Genomic DNA, 24,524 nt, shown 5'->3' with positions numbered 1-24,524 from the left:
TTATATGATGTCTTTATAATTAAGTGTTTTAAATTTGTTGTTAGCCGCCCTGAGCCCGGTTTTTGAACCGGAAAGGGTGGGGTGTAAATAAAAATTTATTATTATAATTTATTATTATTATTATTATTATTATTATTATTATTATGATGATGTAACTTTCACAAAATCATAGAATTGTAGAGTTGGAAGGGACCCAGGGGTCATCTAGTCCAAGCCGCTGCAATGCAGGAATCTCAACTCAAGCATCCATTGTAGATGGCCATCCAACCACTGCTTAAAAATCTGCAAGGAGAGTCTACCACATCCCAAGGGAGGCCATTCCGCTGTTGAACAGCTCTTACTGTCAGAAAGTAATGTTTATTCGGAATCTCCTTTCTTGTAACTTGATGCCGTGGGTTCGAGTCCTACCCTCCAGAGGAGAACACAAGCTTGTTCCATCTTTCACATGACAGCCCATTTTATACTGGGAGATGGCAGAGGAGGGTGACCAAAATGATCAAGGGTCTGGAAACCAAGCCATATGAGGAACGGTTGAAGGAGTTGGGCATGTTTAGCCTGGAAAAGAGGAAACTGAGAGGAGATAGGATAGCCATCCTCTAATATCTGAAGTCCCCTTCATGGATCACTGCCTTGCCGTGGCGAAGGGGCTTGAAGAACTCAGAGAAGCTATGAACTACGCCAAGCAGGGCACACAAGATGAACAGGTCATAGTGGAGAGTTTGGACCAAACGTGATCCACCTGGAGGAGGAACCGGCAAACCACTCCAGTATCCTTGCCAAGAAAACAACATGGACAAATACAACAGGCATATAAAAGTTATGACGCTGGAAGATGAGCCCCTCAGGTCGGAAGGCGTCCAACATGCTACTGGGGAAGAGCGGAGGGCAAGTACAAGTAGATCCAGAGCTGATGAAGCGGCTGGGCCAAAGCCGAAAGGACGCTCAGTTGCGGATATGCCTGGAAGCGAAAGGAAAGTCCAATGCTGTAAAGAAAAATATTGCATAGGAACCTGGAATGTAAGAACCATGAACCTGGGTAAGTTGGAGGTGGTCAAAAATGAGATGGCAAGAATAAATATTGACATCCTGGGCATCAGTGAACTAAAATGGACGGGAATGGGTGAATTCAGTTCGGATGACCATCACATCTACTACTGTGGGCAAGAAACCTGTAAAAGAAATGGAGTGGCCCTCATAGTCAACAAAAGAGTGGCGAAAGCTGTACTGGGATGCAATCTCAAAAATGATAGAATGATCTCGATACGAATCCAAGGCAGACCTTTTAACATCACAGTAATCCAAGTGTATGCACCAACCACTGGTGCTGAAGAAACTGAAATTGACCAATTCTATGAAGACTTACAACACCTTATAGAAGTGACACCAAAGAAGGATGTTCTTCTCATTATAGGGGATTGGAATGCTAAAGTAGGGAGGCAAGAGATAAAAGGAACAACTGGCAAGTTTGGCCTTGGAAATCAAAACGAAGCAGGGCAAAGGCTAATAGAGTTCTGTCAAGAGAACAAGCTGGTCATCACAAACACGCTTTTCCAACAACACAAGAGACGACTCTACACATGGACATCACCAGATGGGCAGCATCGAAATCAGATTGATTATATTCTCTGCAGCCAAAGATGGAGAAGCTCTATACAGTCAGCAAAAACAAGACCTGGAGCTGACTGTGGCTCAGATCATCAGCTTCTTATAGCAAAATTCAAGCTTAAACTGAAGAAAGTAGGAAAAACCACTGGGCCGGTAAGATACAATCTAAGTCAAATCCCTTATGAATACACAGTGGAAGTGAGGAACAGGTTTAAGGATTTAGATTTGGTAGACAGAGTGCCTGAAGAACTATGGATGGAGGCTCGTAACATTGTACAGGAGGCAGCAACGAAAACCATCCCAATGAAAAGGAAATGCAAGAAAGCAAAGTGGCTGTCCAACGAGGCCTTACAAATAGCGGAGGAGAGAAGGCAAGCAAAATGCGAGGGAGATAGTGAAAGATACAGGAAATTGAATGCAGATTTCCAAAGAATAGCAAGGAGAGACAAGAAGGCCTTCTTAAACGAGCAATGCAAACAAATAGAGGAAAACAACAGAATGGGAAGAACCAGAGATCTGTTCAAGAAAATTGGAGATATGAAAGGAACATTTCGTACAAAGATTACCATAATAAAGGACAAAAGTGGTAAGGACCTAACAGAAGCAGAAGACATCAAGAAGAGGTGGCAAGAATACACAGAGGAATTATACCAGGAAGATATGGATGTCTCGTACACCCCAGGTAGTGTGGCTGCTGACCTTGAGCCAGACATCCTGGAAAGTGAAGTCAAATGGGCCTTAGAAAGCACTGCAAATAACAAGGCCAGTGGAAGTGATGGTATTCCAGCTGAACTATTTAAAATTTTAAAAGATGATGCTGTTAAGGTGCTACACTCAATATGCCAGCAAATTTGGAAAACTCAGCAGTGGCCAGAAGATTGGAGAAGATCAGTCTACATCCCAATCCCAAAGAAGGGCAGTGCCAAAGAATGCTCCAACTACCGCACAATTGCACTCATTTCACACGCTAGCAAGGTTATGCTTAAAATTCTACAAGGAAGGCTCAAGCAGTATGTGGATCGAGAACTCCCAGAAGTGCAAGCTGGATTTAGAAGAGGCAGAGGAACCAGAGACCAAATTGCAAACATGCGCTGGATTATGGAGAAAGCTAGAGAGTTCCAGAAAGACATCTACTTCTGCTTCATTGACTATGCAAAAGCCTTTGACTGTGTCGACCACAGCAAACTATGGCAAGTTCTTAAAGAAATGGGAGTGCCTGATCACCTCATCTGTCTCCTGAGAAATCTCTATGTGGGACAAGAAGCTACAGTTAGAACTGGATATGGAACAACTGATTGGTTCAAAATTGGGAAAGGAGTACGACAAGGCTGTATTTTGTCTCCCTGCTTATTTAATTTATATGCAGAATACATAATGCGAAAGGCTGGGCTGGATGCATCCCAAGCTGGAATTAAGATTGCTGGAAGAAATATCAACAACCTCAGATATGCAGATGACACAACCTTGATGGCAGAAAGTGAGGAGGAATTAAAGAACCTTTTAATGAGGGTGAAAGAGGAGAGCGCAAAATATGGTCTGAAGCTCAACATCAAAAAAACGAAGATCATGGCCACTGGTCCCATCACCTCCTGGCAAATAGAAGGGGAAGAAATGGAGGTAGTGAGAGATTTTACTTTCTTGGGCTCCATGATCACTGCAGATGGTGACAGCAGCCACGAAATTAAAAGACGCCTGCTTCTTGGGAGAAGGGCAATGACAGGCCTAGACAGCATCTTGAGAAGTAGAGATGTCACCTTGCCAACAAAGGTCCGTATAGTTAAAGCCATGGTTTTCCCAGTAGTGATGTATGGAAGTGAGAGCTGGACCATAAAGAAGGCTGATCGCCGAAGAATTGATGCTTTTGAATTATGGTGCTGGAGAAGACTCTTGAGAGTCCCATGGACTGCAAGAAGATCAAACGCATCCATTCTTAAGGAAATCAGCCCTGAGTGCTCACTGGAAGGACAGATCGTGAAGCTGAGGCTCCAGTACTTTGGCCACCTCATGAGAAGAAAAGACTCCCTGGAGAAGACACTGATGCTGGGAAAGATGGAGGGCACAAGGAGAAGGGGGCGACAGAGGACAAGATGGTTGGATAGTGTTTTCGAGGTTACCAGCATGGGTTTGACCAAACTGCGGGAGGTAGTGGAGGACAGGGGTGCCTGGCGTGTTCTGGTCCATGGGGTCACGAAGAGTCGGACACGACTAAACGACTAAACAACAAAAATATCTGAAGTCACATGGAAGATGGAAGAGGTTTGTTTCTGCTTCTCTGAATCATCATCACCATCATCATCATATATTCTTTTTCTTTGGCGATCACTCATATCTGAGTAAGATTGTTTTTCATGAACACGATCTTAACAGTGAGTCTGTAAGTGACTGTGGAGGCCAATTCTGGATCCACACGTCCTTCCACAGTGGGGACATTGGTTTCCGGGTGGGAGTTGATCACGGTGTGGATTTGCCAAACGTGCCTTCCTCTTAGCACGTTTCTCCCTTGCGTCCTGAGTACGAGTGTCTTCAAATCCCATGACACCTTTGGTGAAGGCTGTTCTCCAACTGGAGCGCTCGCAGGCCAATGTTTCCCAATTGTTGGTGCTTATACTACATTTCATAGAATCATAGAATGATAGAGTTGGAAGAGACCACAAGGGCCATCGAGTCCAACCCCCTGCCAAGCAGGAAACACCATCAGAGCACTCCTGACATATGGTTGTCAAGCCTCTGCTTAAAGACCTCCAAAGTAGGAGACTCCACCACACTCCTTGGCAGCAAATTCCACTGTCAAACAGCTCTTACTGTCAGGAAGTTCTTCCTAATGTTTAGGTGGAATCTTCTTTCTTGTAGTTTGGATCCATTGCTCCGTGTCCGCTTCTCTGGAGCAGCAGAAAACAACCTTTCTCCCTCCTCTATGTGACATCCTTTTATATCTTTGAACATGGCTATCATATCACCCCTTAACCTCCTCTTCTCCAGGTTAAACATGCCCAGCTCCCTTAGCCGTTCCTCATAAGGCATCGTTTCCAGGCCTTTGACCATTTTGGTTGCCCTCCTCTGGACACGTTCCAGTTTGTCAGTGTCCTTCTTGAACTGTGGTGCCCAGAACTGGAGATTTTAAAGATTTGCATTGAGACGGTTTTTAAACCTCTTTTGTTGACCACCAGCATTACACTTTCCATTTTTAAGTTCGGAGTAGAGGAGTTGCTTTGGAAGACGATCATCAGGCATCCGCACAACATGACCAGTCCAGCGAAGTTGATGTTGAAGAATCCTTGCTCCCTTCTTACTGGCTTGCTCCAGCCACTCTGAGCCCAGAAGACCTGAACCAATGGCTTCACATTGCACCAAAGGAGATTCTGACTGAATGTCAGGAAGAACTTTCTGACAATAAGAGCTCTTCGACAGTGGAATGGTCTCTCTTGGGAGCTTGTGAACTCTCCATCCTTGGAAGTTTTAATGCAGAGGTTGGCTTCTCACCTGCCAGGGATGTTTTAGCTGAGATTCCGGCATTGCAGCGGGTTGGACTAAATGCCCTTCCAACTCGACAATTCCATGATTCTATCCCTACCTGGCATCTTTACTTAAAACGGAGTTGGGAAATGATATATAATGAATTGGAAAAAAATGTTTAAAATAACTTTTTCTTTAAAAACCCCCACGAAACCTTTCTTTTAGGAATTTTAGGTGCCGAAATCCCAAGGGAGCAGAAAAGTTTATTTATGTATGCAACCACGGCTGCGTGAATGGCCCAGAGATGGAAAGAAGATAAAGTCCCGACCAGAGAAGAATAGAAGATGACTTTGATGGATTATGCCGTAATGGCAAAAATGACCGGAAGAATCAGAAATCAGGAAGTCCAAAATTTTAATAAATATTGGGGGAAATTATCTCAAAAACCATTGTAAACAGTTAAAATTGTTAGTAGGATTGGAATAACACTTGTAATTTAATGTTGAATTGTGGATATAATGGAGATGTAAAAGATTTGGATTATTATAAAAGATGCAGGAGGAAATGACCACAAAGGGGAGGGGGGAAGTCCATGAGATTCCTTTAATCTTGTTTTTATGTTCTTCATGTGCCTCCTCTGCGAGAGGGCGTCAAAACGAGAACAGGGCCTTTTCTGCAGTGGCTCCCTGTCTGCGGAACGCTCTCCCCAGGGAAGTTCACCTGGCACCTTCACTATACACTTTTAGGCGCCAGGCAAAAACGTTCTTCTTCAACCAGGCCTTTTCCTGTCTTGATCTACATCCTATACCCTTTTTAAAAATGGTGGCTCTTTGGGGGGTGGGGGGTGGGGGGGTTTATATTATTATTGGGTTGCTGGTTTTGTTTTGATTTTATGTACAGTGGACGCTTGGGTTGCGAATGTGATCCGTGTGGGATGCACATTCACAAACTGCGTCTGCACGTTTGCTCATGCACGGGTTGCGATTCGGTGCTTCTGCGCATGTGCAAAGCGCAATTTAACGCATGTGCGACCGCCGAAACCCGGAAGTAACCCATTCCGGTACTTCCAGGTTTCGGCGGTCCGTAACACGGAAAACGCAACTTGAAGTGGCTGTAACCCGAGGTTCAACTGTATTTGATATTTTAGGTGAACTGCCCTGAGACCTTTGGGTATAGGGCAGTATAGAAATCAAAATAATAACAATAATAATAATGATGGTGATGATGGTGGTGATGGTGATGATAATGTATGTTGGATAAGGTAAAGGTAAAGGGACTCCTGACCATTAGGTCCAGTCGTGACCGACTCTGGGGTTGCGGCGCTCATCTCGCTTTATTGGCCGAGGGAGCCGGCGTACAGCTTCCGGGTCATGTGGCCAGCATGACTAAGCCGCTTCTGGCGAACCAGAGCAGCGCACGGAAACGCCGTTTACCTTCCCGCCGGAGCGGTACTGTATTCTGCTCTGGTCAGACCACACCTGGAGTACTGTGTCCAGTTCTGGGCACCACAATTCAAGAAGGACACTGACAAACTGGAACGTGTCCAGAGGAGGGCAACCAAAATGGTCAAAGGCCTGGAAACGATGCCTTATGAGGAACGGCTAAGGGAGCTGGGCATGTTTAGCCTGGAGAAGAGGAGGTTAAGGGGTGATATGATAGCCATGTTCAAATATATAAAAGGATGTCACATAGAGGAGGGAGAAAGGTTGTTTTCTGCTGCTCCAGAGAAGCGGACACGGAGCAATGGATCCAAACTACAAGAAAGAAGATTCCACCTAAACATTAGGAAGAACTTCCTGACAGTAAGAGCTGTTCGACAGTGGAATTTGCTGCCAAGGAGTGTGGTGGAGTCTCCTACTTTGGAGGTCTTTAAGCAGAGGCTTGACAACCATATGTCAGGAGTGCTCTGATGGTGTTTCCTGCTTGGCAGGGGGTTGGACTCGATGGCCCTTGTGGTCTCTTCCAACTCTATGATTCTATGATTCTATGATTCTATGATTCTATTTATCTACCTGCACTTTGACGTGCTTTTGAACTGCTAGGTGGGCAGGAGCAGGGACCGAGCAACGGGAGCTCACCCTGTTGTGGGGATTCGAACCGCCGACCTTCTGATCGGCAAGTCCTAGGCTCTGTGGTTTAACCCACAGGGCCACCCGCGTCCCACCAGTATGTTGGATATGTGATTGTAAAGCTGTAATTTGAAAAAAAAACACACAACCAAATAAATAAAGCAAAAATAAAGTGAAATAAAACAGAGGTGGGGCAGGAGAAGACAGATGCTCAGCACCTTCCTGTGCACCCTGGCAGGCAAGAGATGCAGAGGATCTGGGCGGGAGAGGCGGGGAGGGGGGGGCTTGCAAAGTGGTCCACGGACTGCTGAAGTGCCGCACTTCTGCAGAGCACTCGATTAGTTCCCATTTATTAGCAGAAGCGAGTGATGGAGAGGCCTGAGGAGCTGCAGGCAATTAGCCAAGAATTATAGAACCGTGTCGCCAACAGCTGCAATTTTCTGGGGGTGGGAAAGACAGGAGGGAGGGGGAGAGGATATGTTGGGGGGGGAACGACACACAGATCGCACGTGGCCCACGCGACCTGGCGGGAAGATGGATTGATCCGGCCGGGGAGGGGAGAGAGCAGGATCCATCATTCTGCCAGCGGAAAGGATTAGCCGGCGTCAGCCTTCAAAGAAACAAGGTATCTGGGCCTCCACACCAGGGTCTCGCTGGGTCTCCACATCTGTCTCCCACTGCCGGAACATGGCGCCTCTGAAACGGGTGAATTAATCATCGGGAGAGAAGGGGCAAGCTTCTTCCCCATGTCCTTGGGAAACTGCCTCCGAGAGGATTGGACAAATTCTGGGAGGAGAAGGCTACCTGTGGTTTCTGTCGGTGGTGCAGGTCCATTCTGTGTCCAGGGCAGCTGTTTACCAGCTCCATCTGGTACGCAGGATGAGACCCTCCCTGCCCATAGACTGTCTTGCCAGAGTGGTGCAAACTGGGCCGAGGCCGTTTAGGGCTTTCAAGGTCAGCACCAACACTTTTAATTGTGCTCGGAAACGTCCTAGGAGCCAATGTAGGTCTTTCAGGATTGGTGTTATGTGGTCTCGCGGCTGCTCCCAGTCACCAGTCTAGCTGCCGCATTCTGGATTAGTTGTAGTTTCCGGGTCACCTTCAAAGGTAGCCCCACATACAGCGCATTGCAGTAGTCCAAGCGGGAGATAACTAGAGCATGGACCACTCTGGCGAGACATTCCGCGGGCAGGGAGGGTCTCATCCTGCGTACCAGATGGAGCTGGGAAACAGCTACCCTGGATACAAAATTGACCTCCACCTCCATGGACAGCTGTGAGTCCAAAATGACTCCCAGGCTACGCACCTGGTCCTTCAGGGGCACAGTTACCCCATTCAGGACCAGGGAATCCCCCACACCTGCCCGTCTCCAGTCCCCCAAGAATAGTACTTCTGTCTTGTCAGGATTCAACCTCAATCCATTAGCCGCCATCTATCCTCCAACCACCTCCAGGCACTCACACAGGACCTTCACTGCCTTCACTGGTTCTGATTTGAAAGAGAGGTAGAGCTGGGTATTATCTGCATATTGGTGGACACCCAGCCCAAACCCCCTGATGATCTCTCCCAGTGGCTTCATGTAGATGTTGAAAAGCATGGGCGAGAGGATGGAACCCTGAAGCACCCCACAAGTGAGGGCCCAAGGGTCTGAACACTCATCCCCCAACACCACTTTCTGGACACGGCCCAGAAGAAAGGAGTGGAACCAATGTATGACAGTGCCCCCAACTCCCAGCTCCTCTAGACGGTCCAGAAGGATGTTATGGTCGATTGTATCAAAGGCGGCTGATAAACCATGGGTGCAGCTGACTGGGCAATATGCCCCAAGTTGGCGAAGACTGGTTTGCTGTGACATCCAGACACAGCCAACAGCTCAGCTGAACATAAAATCCAGGCAGGATGCTGTTTCTGGAAAGTGCCCCCCTCAATGCCTCTGAGATGCCTACAAGCTGCTCCTGAAGGCGACAGCCCTTTCCTGAAGTTTGTCACCAATATCTGGCACTCTGAGGTGCACTGCGCCTATCCAAGGAGGTTCTACTTAGCCACCGCAGCTACAATTTCCAACAGAACAGCCGGCAAACAGCCAGAAATGACACCTGGGACCGTAGGCTTGCACTCCCCCTAAAAATGCACTAAAATCTCAATTCTGAATAGAAGGATGATTTACTGTGAACCTAGGACCTTATAGCAAAGTCGGTCCATCGGTCTATCCAGCTCAGTACTGTCTACATGGACCGATGGAGTCTCTATGGGATTTCAAGCAGGGCTCTCTACCTGGCTTACCTGGAATGGTGACTTCTGCCTTGCAGGGAGTTGGACCAGATTATGTTTCGGGTGCCTTCTACGAGTCTGTGCTGCTGGGGATTGATCCTGGGACTTTGGGTGAGCAAGGCAGGGGCTCTAACCACTGAGCCACAGCCCTCCCCCGGTTCTAGACAACTGGATAGCTCAGTTGGCTAATCGTGCCAAGGTTGCAGGTTCGATCCTCCTAAATCCAACTCAATGGTGCAACGCTGGAAAATGTCAATCATTTCTCCTACCTGGGCAGTTATCTTTCCACAAGGGGCGACACTGATGCCAAAATCCAGCATCGCCTGAGCTCTGCAAGTTTGGATTTCTCCCAATTGAAGGGCAGAGTGTTTGAGGACCGGGACATTTGCAGGGAAACCAAAATGCTTGTTTACAAAACTACTGTACTACCAACCTTAATATATGCTTGTGAAACATGAACCACTTATAAACACCATCTCCGACTTCTCAAAAGATTCCATCAATTGTGTCTCCGGAAAATTTTACACATCACTTGGGAAGACAGGAGAACTAATACCACTGTACTGGAGAAAGCAAAGATCACCTGTGTTGAAGCAATGATTCTTCAACATCAACTTCTTTGGACTGGTCATGTTGTGCGGATGCCTGATGATCATCTTCCAAAGCAACTACTCTATTCCCAACTTAAAAATGGAAAGCGTAATGCTGGTGGTCAACAAAAGAGGTTTAAAGACTGTCTCAAGGCAAGTCTAAAAAATGTAGTATAAACACCAACAATTGGGAAACACTGGCCTGCAAGCGCTCCAGTTGGAGAACAGCCTTGATCAAAGGTGTCCTGGGCTTTGAAGACACTCGAACTCAGGACGCAAGGGAGAAATGTGCTAAGAGGAAGGCATGCTTGGCAAATCCACACCGTGATCAACTCCTGCCCGGAAACCAATGTCCCCACTGTGGAAGGATGTGTGGGTCCAGAATTGGCCTCCACAGTCACTGTTAAGGCCGTGTTTATGGAAGACAATCTTAGTTGGCTATGAGGGATCGCCAAAGAAGAGGAAAAATCTAAAGGTTATGGGTTCAATCCCTGCATTGGGTGAAAGATTCCCACCTTGCAGGGGGTTGGAATAGATGACCCTCAGTTCTCTGATTCTAGTGCTGCCATGCTGAGCACAGAAGGAGAAAGTCTTTGAGGCTTCTTTCATGGCTACTTTCTTGCCTCTGCGCCTGAACTCTGCTTTAATCTTATTGCTGGCTTTGTGACAATTCCTGGCAGGGAATCCCAGTATGAGCAGCTGTTCCACCTCTCCTGGTCTCCCCTTCGGGAGAGATGGCTGCAAGGTGGCAGGAGTGGAGGAGATAAGATGTGCAGGATCGTCGGATCTCTGGAAGGGGAGGGTGTCAAAGCGGGGAATCTCCTTGGGGAGGCAAATGGAGGGGAACATGCTGGTGCGTCAGTGGTGGAGCACCTGCTCTGCATGCAAAATCGTAGAATCATGGAGCTGTAGAGTTGGAAGGGAACCCGAGGGTCATCTAGACCAACCCCCTGAAATGCAGGAATGTGCATGTGTCTCTGAATGAACAGAACAAATGAGATTAAGATTGCGAGTCAAAGGAGTGGGGAGTGTGCGAATGCAGGGCTGCTTAGCTTATTTTTGGGTTGCTATTTCGTTAGTTCCTAATTTATGAATATTGTTGTACTCTGTGAATCCTACAATAGGACTTTTGTTGTTCTTGGGCTGGTTAGCTTATCTTTTTAGTTGTTTGGTTCACCGCGGTTCATAGATTCTGATTGTTTCACTGGTAATTTTAAATTGCTTACTTTCTTAACTATTCTATTTTATGTGATTTACGTTGCATTGTTGCATTCTGTTGCATTCCTTTCTGTTGTCGTTATTTATTGTTTGTAAGCTGTTTCGCAATTTAATGAAACAATAAATCCAAAGAAAAGAAAAAAAGGAATATACAGCTGTCCCTTACAGGGATCGAACCTGCAACCTTGGGGTTATCAGCAGCACTCTCACCAACCTCACTCTCTGTGGCAGGCATCCCCAACCTGCGGCCCTCCAGATGTTTTGGCCTACTACTCCCATGATCCCTAGCTGATGATGGGAATTGTAGTCTCAAAACATCTGGAGGGCCGGTGTTTGCCTATGCCTGCATTTGAGAACCAAGGTACCACTGTATGCATTTAAGGCAAAGCCTTATATTTAAATGCAGACCCTTATATTTGCAGAGCAATGACAAACCTAGACAGCATCTTAAAAGGCAAAGACATCACCTTGCCGACAAAGGTCTGTATAGTTCAAGCTCTGGTTTCCCCAGTAGTGATGTATGGAAGTGAGAGCTGGACCACAAAGAAGGCTGATGGCCGAAGAATGGATGCTTTTGAATTCTGGTGCTGGAGGAGACTCTTGAGAGTCCCATGGACTGCAAGAGGATCAAACCTCTCCATTCTGAAGGAAATCAGCCCCGAGTGCTCACTGGAAGGACAAATCCTGAAGCTGAGGCTCCAAGACTTTGGCCACCTCATGAGAAGAGAAGACTCCCTGGAAAAGACCCTGATGTTGGGAAAGATGGAGGGCACAAGGAGAAGGGGACGACAGAGGACGAGATGGTGGGACAGTGTTCTCGAAGAGACCAGCATGAGTTTGACCAAACTGCGGGAGGCAGTGGAAGACAGGAGTGCCTGGCGTGCTCTGGTCCAGGGGGTCACAAAGAGGCGGACACAAATAAACGACTACACAACAACATATTTGCAGACCGTTTGGGTTCCAAGTTGTTTGAGTACCAAGGCATTTGAGCAGGCACAGGCAAACTCCAGCCCTCCAGATGTCTTGGGACTACAATTCCCATCATCCCTAGCTAACAGGATCAGTGGTCAGGGATGATGGGAATTGTAGTCCAAAACATCTGGAGGGCTGAGTTTGGGGATGCCTGCTCTATTCCCTCTCCTCTCTGCTCACCCAGCTCCTGCAAACACCTTCCCACTTTCGAATCATTTCCCCAGCAAAAACATTTCCTGAGATCCTTCGCCTGCCTTATTTATTCATTTATATTAATCTTTTTCTATGCTACCCTTCCTTTGTTGCCAGCGCTGAAGGCAGCCCATTACGAAAACAATAATAACTATTAAAAAAACACCCACCAAAAATTAGCATCCCACATAACGATAATTAAGTCAAATTACTCGTAAGATTGTAAATACATATGATTATCCCTAATGCCATAACACGGCGAGAAATTTAACAATAGCTGTGCGCTGATCAAAACCTGCATGGATTTGGGCTGTGAGCCTGCGCATGCTTACTTGGGAGTAAGCCCAATGGGACTCTGTTGGGCTTACTTTGGAGTAGAAGTGCACAAGGTGGGGCTGTGCTGGCAGGCTGCAGGACCAGCTACAAAGTCTGTCCCACTCAAGTCGGTGGGGTTTACTTCTGAGTAAAAGCTCAGACAACTGTATGGAATAATGCATGGTGGGAAACTATAGCTCAGGCATTCAGAAGAACAAAAAATAATTAAATCGCAGGGCTGATCTCACGTAGGTAGACTTCTTTGGAGACTTGAGTGGGAGGTTGCTCAGTCCCTACGTTCAATGGCTTGTCTCTCAGAAGACTAAGAGATGCCATGATAAAAAAAGGTAAAGGGACCTCTGACAGTTAAGTCCAGTTGCAAACGACTCTGGGGCTGCGGCGCTCATCTTGCTTTACTGGCCGAGGGAGCTGGTGTTTGTCTGCAGTTTTTCCAGGTCATGTGGCCAGCAGGACTAAGCTGCTTCTGGCGAACCAGAGCAGCGCACAGAAATGCCATTTATCTTCCCGCTGGAGTGGAACCTATTTATCTACTTGCACTTGACCTGCTTTTGAACTGCTAGTTTGGCAGGAGCAGGGACCGAGCAACGGGAGCTCACCCTGTCGCGGGGATTCGAACCGCCAACCTTCTGATCGGCAAGCCCAAGAGGCTCAGTGGTTTAACCCACAGCGCCACCTGCATCCTACCTTACTAGGAGTCAAATACCACTGGCACATCATTTTCATATAGTTTCCTTTCAGCGTACAATGTGCCGAGAATTTCAAATCAGATTTCCATAACCTTTCCCAATCTGAAAGATGGATAAGGGTTAAGGTAAAGGGACCCCTGACCATTAGGTCCAGTCATGCCCGACTCTGGGGTTGTGGCGCTCATCTCGCTTTACTGGCCGAGGGAGCCGGCGTACAGCTTCTGGGTCATGTGGCCAGCAGAACTAAGTTGCTTCTGCCGAACCAGAGCAGCGCACGGAAACGCCGTTTACCTTCCCGCCGGAGGGGTACCTATTTATCTACTTGCACTTTGACGTGCTTTGGAACTGCTAGGTTGGCAGGAGCAGGGGCCGAGCAACGGGAGCTCACCCCGTCGCGGGGATTCGAACCACCGACCTTCTGATCGGCAAGTCCTAGGCTCTGTGGTTTAACCCACAGCGCCACCCGCATTTATCACATGCCGTGATAGATGACTTTAAACACCTGAAGGGCTGTCCCGTGGAAGATGGAGAAAGCTGGTTTTCTGCTGCTCTGGAGGGAACGACCTGAACCAACAGATTCCAATGACAAGAAAGTAGATCCCAACTCAATGTTAGGAAAAACTTCCTGGTGGAACGGACTCCTCTGGGAGCTGGAGGACTCTCCTTCCTTGGAGGTTTATAAGCAGAGGCTGGATGGCCATCTCTCAGGGATTATTTCGCTGTGACACCTGCGTGGCAGGGGGTTGGGCTGGATGACCCTCGGGGGTCCCTTCCAACTTCACAACAGTATGATTCCATACTTCAGAAGAGGCTGAGCAATTTCAAAAACTCAATACATTTCAACTCCCTAGTGAGCCCTCCTGCTGGAAACTCACATGATAGATCACTGCAGCTTCAACATCTCCGTAACTCTGTTCCTATATGAAGATAAATTCTAGCACCACATTGTTTTCTCTCTCTCTCTGGTGACTGGGAGTGGCTGCTGAGACCATATAATACTGGTCCTGAAAGACTGGTCCTAAAAGCTCCATCTGGTATGCAGGATGAGACCCTTCCTGCCTGCAGACTGCCTTGCCAGAGAGGTGCATGCTCTAGTTATCTCCCGCTTGGACTACTGCAATGGGCTCTACGTGGGGCTACCTTTTAAGGTGACCCAGAAACTACAACTAATCCAGAATGCGGCAGCTAGACTGGGGACTGGGAAAAGCCACCAAGACCATATAACACCGGTCCTGAGAGATCTGCATTGGCTCCCAGTACGTTTCCCAGCACAATTCCAAGTGTTGGTGCTGACCTTGAAAGCCCCAAATGGCCTCGGTCCTGTATATCTGAAGGAGCGTCTCCATCCCCAGCGTTCTGCCCAGCCACTAAGGTCCAGTTCCGAGGGCCTTCTGGCAGTTCCCTCCCTGCGAGAAGTGAGGGCCTTCTCGGTAGTGGCACCCTCCCTGTGGAACGCCCTCCCGCCAGATGTCAAGGAAATAAAAAAACTACTTGACTTTTAGAAGACATCTGAAGGCAGCCCTGTTTAGGAAAGTTTTTAATGTTTGAGGTTTTATCGTGTTTTTAATATTCTGTTGGGAGCCGCCCAGGGTGGCTGGGGAAACCCAGACGGATGGGTAGGGTATAAATAATAAATTATTATTATTATCTCCACACCCACCCACCGACCCACCCATTAATACCCCATGGCAATACAAGCCCCAGCCCATAAGTCCATCCACGTGGCAGCCATGGACACCGCCCCGACCACGGCGCAGCGACTCGAATGGTGCAACGGGCCCCGACCCACGTCACTCGCCTGTAAACCAGAGAGTCATCCAGGGAGCTGTTGTACTGGATCTGGTACATACGGATGCCAGGGATGTGCCGTTCAGACGGCCAGTGGATGACCACCGAGGTGGACGTCAGGTCAGCCGCCACGATCCTCTTGTCCAGGTGGTTCTTGGTGTCGTTGGCGCCCGATTTGGCAGAGGTGGTGATGTCCGACGAGCCGGGATCGGGCTCCTTCATGTGACCCGTGTTGTTGACCAGCAAGGGGAGCGGGACAATGCAGATCTCGACGGGAGCCGTGTCCTCGCCAGCAGCGTTGGAGGCGATGCAGGTGAAGACCCCGTTGTCCTTCAAGGTGGTGATGAGAACTTCCAGGGTCCCGTTCTCGAAGACGGTCATGCGGGTGGTGTTGTGGATCAGCTTGCCATCGGGGGCGATCCAGTGGATGGAGGGCTCTGGGTCGCCTACCGCCTTGCACTTGAGGCTGACACCTTGCCCTTCCATGATGAACGCCTTGGAGGAGTATTGGCGGGTGATGAGCGGGGGCTCGCAGATGAACTCTTCCTCAGGGATGGACCAGAAATACTTGTCCATCAAGTGTTCCGGCGAAGCGCAAGTCTCCAGGTCATCCTCTCGGGTCAACCTACGGAGCCAGAGGAGCTCGCAGTTGCAATGGAGCGGGTTGCCTCCAAAGCTGATGGTCAAGGTGGACGGGTGAGTCCCACGCACGTTGGCCAACACCTGGGCTCTCAAGAAGAGGTTGTCCGGGGGCAGCTTCTGCAGCCGGTTGGAGGTCATGTCCAACCGGACCAGCTTCTGCAGCTGGGAGAAGGTTCCCTCTGTGATGTGGTCGATGAGGTTGTGGTCCAACGTCAAGGTGTTGAGGGTCACCATCTGCCCGATGGCCTCCCAGGGCAGCGTCTCCAGGTTGTTGTAGGAGAGGTCCAGGTCCTCCACGGTGGAGAGGAACTCGTCAAAGGCAGAAGGCTCAATGTGGCTGATCTGGTTGTTGCCCAGGATGAGGTGGCGCAGGTTGCCCAGCCCGCGGAAGTGTTCATTCTTCAGGGCGGCCAGGCGGTTGCTGTTCATGTGCAAGGCCCTTAAGGCACGCAGGTCAGAGAAGGCGTAGGGCAGGATCTGGCTGATGGTGTTGCGCGAGAGAGTGAGGTGCACCAGGCTGGTCATGTTGGAGAAGTCCTTGCGGCGGATGACGGTGATGAAGTTGTCCGTCAGGCGCAGCTCCACCGTCCGCCGGTCGATGGTGGGCGGGACAAAGAGGAGGCCCGTCTTGGCGCACAACATGGTCAGCGTTGGGGAGATGTTCTGGCAGATGCATCGGCCGGGGCAGTGCTGAGCTTTCGCCATGGTGCCAAGCATCAGAAGAGGCAGGAAAAACTTTTCCATCGTACCGGCACACGCCGTACCTGCGGAGGGAAGGGAGAGAGGCGTCAGTCGGGGACACAAGCGTGTCAGCAATGAATCACACGGAAGAAGTGACGTTAACTTTATCAGAACAAACAAGGTCTGCTCAGGGGTGCCAGGCCTCATGAGCGTAGCAACACTTCTTGGTGGGTCTTGCCACTGTGAGGGAGTTGTGAAGACTAAAGGCAGGGTTGCCAAATGTCCACTTTTTCCAGAACATGTCCTCTTTTTCTGGTCTGGTTGCCATAGGTCCATTAGACTCAGATCTAAGGCACCTGGCTAAGCTAGTCTGCAGCAGAGAATGGCAACAGAGCAGTATCTTAAACTAGCTAAAGGTAAAGGGGTAAAGGGACCCCTGACCATTAGGTCCAGTTGTGGCCGACTCTGGGGTTGTGGCGCTCATCTCGCTTTGTTGGCCGAGGGAGCCGGCGTACAGCTTCCGGATCATGTGGCCAGCATGACTAAGCCGCTTCTGGTGAACCAGAGCAGCGCGCAGAAACACCATTTGCCTTCCTGCCGGAGTGGTGCCTATTTATCTACTTGCAATGTGACGTGCTTTCGAACTGCTAGGTTGGCAGGAGCAGGGACTGAGAAACGGGAGCTCACCCCGTCACGGGGATTCGAACCGGCAACGTTCTGATCGGCAAAGTCCTAGGCTCTGTGGTTTAACGCACAGCGCCACCCACGTCCCCTTAAACTAGCTATTTACTGTATAAATCCCTTCTCTTGTGGCTGAACTAAAAGGATGCTGGTTCAACTACAAGATCTTGGAGAAGGCGTTAGTGAGGGCAAGAGTTAACACCCCCCTGCCCTTAAGGAGACTCCATATGCACATGTTAAACAGTTCAATGAATTAAAGGATTTGCTGCGACAATTAACAACTAGGATACAAAAAAAGGGAGGAGGAGGAGGTCAAAGAAAGAAGGTAATGACAGTTGAGGATTTGAGAATGGTGGATTTGTTTTTGAGTGTTTGTGGTGTATTTTTGTTTTTTGAACTTTTATTGTTTGATGTGGTTTGTTTTTTCTTGTTTTTTCTTTTTTTTTCTTTTTCTGCTTTGTTTTCTTTTGTAACTCTAAATTTTTTTTCAATAAATATCATATAAAAAAAACACAACCAAACATGAAATACAGCTGCAATCGAAATTATTCACCACCTCCCATTGCAAATCAGGTTCATTATCAAAATGTACAGACTTTCAGCTGTTTGCAATGAGCAAAGCAAACAGAAGCCATTGAAATGGCTCAACTCGACAGAGGCTTTGAGTGGTTTCCCCCAAATTCAGCTGAAAATGCAACTCACTACAGTGGATGCTCGGGTTGTGAACGTGATCCGTGCGGGATGCACGTTCACAACCCGCAGCATTCGCAACCCACAGCGGCGCATCTCTGCATGCGCGGGTTGCGATTTGGCACATGCGCAAAGCGCAACTTAGCACTTCTGCGCATGCACGGCCGCCAAAACTCGGAAGTAACCCGTTCCGGTACTTCCAGGTTTCAGCGGTCTGTAACCCAAAAAAAGCAACCTGGAGCGCGAGGTATGACTGTACAGTGGTGCCTCGCAAGACGAAATTAATTCGTTCCGCGAGTTTTTTCATCTAGCGAATTTTTTGTCTTGCGAAGCAGTGTCGGAAAAGTTTTGGGAAAGCTTCAAAAATCACCAAAAACCTCAAAAAAGGCTACCACACCGTGTTCTATGAGTTGCTCCTCGAAGTCAAGTCACAACTGTATTAACGGTGTTAAGAAAAAGGAAAGAAACTTGCAAAAAACGCAAGACGTTTTCGTCTTGCGAAGCAAGCCCATAGGGAAATTCGTCCTGCGAAGCAGCTCAAAAACCGCAAAACCCTTTCGTCTAGCGAGTTTTTCGTCTTGCGAGGCATTCGTCTTGCGGGGCACCACTGTATTTGCTCATTGCAGACAGCTGAAAATCTGCACATTTTGATAATGAGCCTGATTTGCAATGGTGAATAATTTTGACTGTATATACATATATATATATAGATATATCTATATTGTCAGAATTATGTCCTGATAATACGTTGTCAGGGAACTGACATCGGAGCGAGAGGCGAAGGGGAGGCTCCCAGATGATGCTGGCGAAGGACCCAGCAGCAGGGGGAGAAACAGCTCAGGAGAGGGGGAAGCCAATCAGCGCAACACCAGGGATAAAGGGAGGCAGACAGGGGAATTGGAGAGAGGGCTCCAGGACTCTTCACTGGACATCAGTGAGGAGAGCCCAGGTCCTCCGCTACCCACGCCTTCCCTGTGCAGAAGACTCCCACGCAGTCAGAGGAGGAGGAGACTGGGTGTCAAACAACTTTTATGTTGGAAGAGGTTCAAGAAACGCCCACTGACGGATTCTGCCAGTGACTGAGGCAGCCACGATGAGAAGGGGCTGTGCAGTCAGAAAGGTTTAACAAGGCAAATTAACCAAGAAAGGCACCAGTTTACACACGAGTAACTCATACCTATTACATACGTGCTGGGCAATGACAAACCTAGACAGCATCTTAAAAAGCAGAGACATCAACTTGCCAACAAAGGCCTGTATAGTTCAAGCTATGGTTTTCTTAGTAGTGATGTATGGAAGTGAGAGCTGGACCATAAAGAAGGCTGATCGCCAAAGAATGGATGCTTTTGAATTCTGGTGCTGGAGGAGACTCTTGAGACTCCCATGGAATGCAAGACAATAAAACCTCTCCATTCTGAAGGAAATCAGCCCTGAGTGCTCACTGGAAGCTGAGGCTGAGGCTCCAAGACTTTGGCCACCTCATGAGAAGAGAAGACTCCCTGGAAAAGACCCTGATGTTGGGAAAGATGGAGGGCCCAAGGAGAAGGGGACGAAGGAGGACGAGATGGTGGGACAGTGTTCTCAAAGCTACCAGCATGAGTTTGACCAAACTGCGGGAGGCAGTGGAAGACAGGAGTGCCTGGCGTGCTCTGGTCCAGGGGGTCACAAAGAGGTGGACACAACTAAACGACTAAACAACAACAACATATTGCCAGAATTATGTCCTGATAATATGTGCTGGCCTCCCCACCAGCACGTCCTCGTCGACCCTTGTTCTCGGCTCTCAGGAGTCACGACACAACCCCGTCGTGAACGTTTCTCTCTGCGCCCGGGCAGACGGTCCGTTTTGTCTGCCCGCTTCTCGAGACGACGTGGTGAAGGGGCAGCGGCATTGAAGAGGCGTCGGAGGACTCAGATGAGGAAGAGAGGCCTCTTTTCCTCCCCTGACGGCGGCTATTAATACGGCTCCTATTATGCCACTGGGTGTCTGAAGTCTTCCTTGGAGCCGAGGGACACAGAATGCGGCGCGTCTCAGAACAAAGGCTGCCTCCTTTGCGCTCCTTTGAAGAGCCCTTCACCCACCAGCGATTACCTTGGGAAACAAGGCTCCACTGGAAGGAGAAGGAGGAGGAGAGGCAGGAAGGAGGATCGCGGTCGGGGAAGCGGTGGGCGGGGAATGTTATAGATGCTGGCAAATTCAGGGTGAAGGAGACGGCTATTGGAAGCTACGAGCCACAATGGCTCAGCTCTGTCTTCCATGGTCGGAGGCAGCAAGCCACGGAAGAAGAGAGCACTTAGAACAGGGGCCAGCAAACTTTTTCAGCAGGGGGCCAGTCAACTGTCCCTCAGACCTTGTGGGGGCCGGACTATATTTTGAAAGGGGGGGGGATGAATGAATTCCTATGCCCCACTAATAACCCAGAGATGCATTTTAAATAAATGCACACATTCTACTGGTTAGCCATATTTTAGAGCACAAATATTTCAATTTATTTCCTGTCCCTCTTTTGTTGCCCTGTAGGGCACATCTGTAGGGGACAAAGAAGGCTGATCACTGAAGAATGGATGCTTTTGAATTCTGGTGCTGGAGGAGACTCTTGAGAGTCCCATGGACTGCAAGAAGATCCAACCTCTCCATTCTGAAGGAAATCAGCCCTGAGTGCTCCCTGGAAGGACAGATCCTGAAGCTGAGGCTCCAAGACTTTGGCCACCTCATGAGAAGAGAAGACTCCCTGGAAAAGACCCTGATGTTGGGAAAGATGGAGGGCGCAAGGAGAAGGGGACGACAGAGGAGGAGATGGTGGGACAGTGTTCTCGAAGCTAGCAGCATGAGTTTGACCAAACTGCGGGAGGCAGTGGAAGACAGGAGTGCCTGGTGTGCTCTGGTCCATGGGGTCACGAAGAGTCAGACACGACTAAACGACTAAACAACAAGAAGGGCACATCTGCATAGCCTAAGATAGGGGTCAGCAAAAGTTTTCAGCAGGGGGACAGTCCACTTGTCAGACCTTGTGGGGGGCCAAACTATATTTGGAAAAAATAAATAAATGAACGAATTCCTATGCCAGATGTGGATAGAGGAGGGTGACCAGGAGGATGATGATTCTGGAAACCAAGCCTTGGGATGAACGGTTGAGAGAGCTGGGCATGTTTAGCCTGGAGAAGAGGAGACTGAAGGGAGATATGAGAGCCATCTTCAAAATACCTGAAGAGCTGTCACCTGGAAGATGCTAAGGGGAGTAGGACCTGAACCAATGGTTTCAAGGTGCAAGAAAGGGTCATGTAGCCAGCAGAACTAAACTGCTACTGGCACAACGGGACACCGTGATGAGTGCCAGAGCAGTGCATGGAAACACCGCTTACCTTCCCGCCAGAGCGGTACCTATTTATCTACTTGCACTTGACGTGCTTTCGAACTGCTAGGTTGGCAGGAGCAATGGGAGCTCACCACCATTGCACAGATTCGAATCGCCAACCTTCCGATCGGCAAGCCCAAGAGGCTCAGTGGTTTAGACCAGGTACCGCTGCAGCGGGAAGATAAACGGCATTTCCGTGTGCTCTGGTTTCCGTCACGGTGTCCCTCTACGCCAGAAGCGGTTTAGTCCTGCTGGCCACATGACCTGGAAAGCTGTCTGTGGACAAACGCCAGCTCCCTCGGCCTGGAAGCAAGATGAGTGCCGCAACCCCATAGTCGCCTTTGACTGGACTTAACCGTCCAGGGGTCCTTTACCTTTTACCTTTACCTTATGTGTAAATAAACCATATATCATTAAGACACGACAGTCTCCACTGTGCTTCATTCCCAAAGGTAATCCAAAGCCTAGGTAAGCATCTGGAACCTTTGGAATTTTGCTCCCCTTGGAGACTGCGGTTTGCATGCAATACTATAAACACTCATTAATTTAAAAGGAATAAATCCCTGGCCACTCACCAATGGCCGGTGGCTTTGTTTCTGAATTTAGCTGAATTTGTTTCCCACAAAGCCATGCCCATGTAAACGTCTATTTATTTAGCGGGTTTATATATTGCCTGTCACCAAAAAAATGAGGTGGATAGCAAAAATTCACTGGAAACACAACGCAGGAAAGCATAGACACACAAAAGCCAGATTAATTAACAGTGACTGATAGCCCATAGTTCAGCATTCTGTTTTCACAGTGGTCGACCAGAAGCCCTAATGGGAAATCTGCAAGCAACACCAGAACATAAGATCCATTCTCCCCTCCTGTGGCCACTTCTGACAATGGATGCAGTGCATAGCCCATGTGGCTAGCAACCCTCTCCTCCATGCGTTCGCCTAACCTTCTTTTAAAGCCACGAAGATTGGTGGACACCACTGCCTCCTGTGTCAGAGAGTTCCGCAGTCTAACTCTCCACCATGCAAAGATTTTTATCTGTTCTAGAGTAACGAGAGAGAACTGAGCGGTGCAACTGCTTGGGTCGGGGCAAAAATAAAGTCGGCCCCAGGTACCAACCATAGGACCCCTTGATAAAATATTTGAGCGGGCCAGGAGCCGCCAAAGTTGACAGGCATTGCCATTCAAAGGGCATGCATGTGCCACACCGTATGATTGATTATGCTGGGCAAGGCTTACCTGCCCCAAATATCTTATTCAAGTTGGCACCCCTGGCACCAGCTGTCACCCGCCACTCAACGCAGGCTTGTTTACACAGGGATTGATTGACAGCGCCTCACTCCTCCCTCCCTGACTCAGAGCTGGCTTCTGTTTTTCCAGCCGCCGGCGAACAACCGCCTTTGCTCACCTGCCCTTTGCTGGGATGCGTGGAATTAGCCCTCAGACACCCTCCTGCCACGCAAAACCTTTGCATTTGCAACCCCTCCGCTGGCCTGTCCCTCAAACCGCAGCCGCTGTACTCAACTGCTCCAGCCACTGCGCCCTTGGCAAGGTCTGGCGACTCTGCTCTTTATTATTATTATTATTTATTATTTTTTATATGCCTGTTGTCTTTTTCCATGGAGTTTTCTTGTTCAAAAAAATGAAGATCATGGCCACTGATCCCATCACCTCCTAGCAAATAGAAGGGGAAGAAATGGAGTCAGTGAGAGATTTTACTTTCTTGTGCTCCATGATCACTGCAGATGGTGACGGCAGCCACGAAATTAAAAGCCGCCTCCTTCTTGGGAGAAAAGCAATGACAAACCTAGACAGCACCTTAAAAAGCAGAGACATCACCTTGCCGACAAAGGTCCATATAGTTAAAGCTCTGGTTTTCCCAGTAGTGATGTATGGAAGTGAGAGCTGGACCATAAAGAAGGCTGATTGCTGAAGAATGGATGCTTTTGAATTCTGGTGCTGGAGGAGACTCTTGAGAGTCCCATGGACTACAAGAAGATCAAACCTCTCCATTCTGAAGGAAATCAGCCCCGAGTGCTCACTGGAAGGACAAATCCTGAAGCTGAGGCTCCAAGACTTTGGCCACCTCATGAGAAGAGAAGACTCCCTGGAATAGACCCTGATGTTGGGAAAGATGGAGGGCGCAAGGAGAAGGGGACGACAGAGGACGAGATGGTGGGACAGTGTTCTCAAAGCTACCAGCATGAGTCTGACCAAACTGCAGGAGGCAGTGGAAGACAGGAGTGCCTGGCGTGCTCTGGTCCCGGGGGTCACAAAGAGGCGGACACGACTCAACGACTAAACAACAACATTATTTTATGTGCTGACAGACAAACATAACACACAGACATATATTATATGACAAATCAAAAGAATAAAAAGAAAAGGATAAAAAAGGAATAAGTATATTAACAAAAAGAACCCTAGCAAAAATAAAAAAATACCTGAAAAATACTCTAATGGGCAACATTTGAAATCCATTTTCTTTGTTGACTTCCCTCATCCTCTATGCGGGTCTAATATCAACCATAGTAATCTGCTTCCTTTTATCTTCCTTTTAACTCTCTTTATATTTCTTTTTGGTTATTTTGTTCTAACCATAAATCAATTTGCAAAAGCTAATTAAAACAAGTCCAGGTAGTAATATGTGGGCGTTGCTTTTTCTGGTAATCACATCTTCCAACCTTTTTGAAACTTTTGTTTGCTGTGACCTCTGATCGCATCTGTCAATCTTGCCAATTCAACAGAACTAAATAATTTATCTTGCCATTCTGGTTTGGTTGGAATTCTTTTTTTCCCTCCAGTTTCTTGCCATCAAGGTTCTGGCTGCCCCCACAGCATACAAGAATCATTTCTTATCTTCTCTGGCTATATCTGTATCAATTATTCCCAACAAAAAGGCTTCTGTTCTCCCCCCAAAAAATATATATATTTAAAGATTGTTTCCATCTCTTCTAAAACCAAATCCCAGAAGCCCTTAATTTTTTCACATTGCCACCACACATGTAGAAGCATGCCTTCCAATCAATTGCGCCTCCAACATAAATTTGATTTAGTTTTGTACATTTTACAAATTTTAGTAGGTGTTCAGTACTTGGTACTGCCTGGCTCTTCTTCGCCAGCTGGACCAACTTATTTTTCCCCATCTGCAGGATCCTGGCCCCTAAGAACCCCCCAGTTTCGTAGGTCCGCAGGGCATCATTGCTGGAAGATTCAGGGTAGAGGGAGCCTAACTTCTGCCACCTATGCTCTGGTAACTTCTAGGTTAGATGCATTATACATGGAGCTACATCT

General features: G+C 48.3%; 1 protein-coding gene and 1 long non-coding RNA gene across 3 annotated transcripts in view; both read right to left on the bottom strand.

Moving 5' to 3' along the window:
- Positions 1-24,524, bottom strand: part of LRFN1 (leucine rich repeat and fibronectin type III domain containing 1) — a 158,394-nt gene that overhangs the window by 2,785 nt on the left and 131,085 nt on the right. For both annotated transcript variants that reach the window (XM_081200295.1, XM_081200294.1), the window contains exon 2: positions 15,191-16,586. In XM_081200295.1, coding sequence (XP_081056421.1) covers positions 15,191-16,566 — 1,376 coding nt within the window. In that variant the 5' untranslated portion in view covers positions 16,567-16,586. The remainder of the gene's footprint in view (positions 1-15,190; positions 16,587-24,524) is intronic.
- Positions 3,084-3,817, bottom strand: LOC308590682. Its single transcript, XR_014009871.1, has 2 exons — positions 3,360-3,817; positions 3,084-3,194 (listed from the first exon to the last, which is right to left on the bottom strand). It is a non-coding gene; the product is annotated as an uncharacterized lncRNA (long non-coding RNA).

Source organism: Podarcis bocagei (assembly GCF_964188305.1).
Source record: "Podarcis bocagei genome assembly, chromosome: 7".
In the NCBI taxonomy this organism is placed as follows: Eukaryota; Metazoa; Chordata; class Lepidosauria; order Squamata; family Lacertidae; genus Podarcis; species Podarcis bocagei.
The sequence above is the reverse complement of the archived record's forward strand: the minus strand, read 5'-3'. Positions and strand labels throughout refer to the sequence as shown.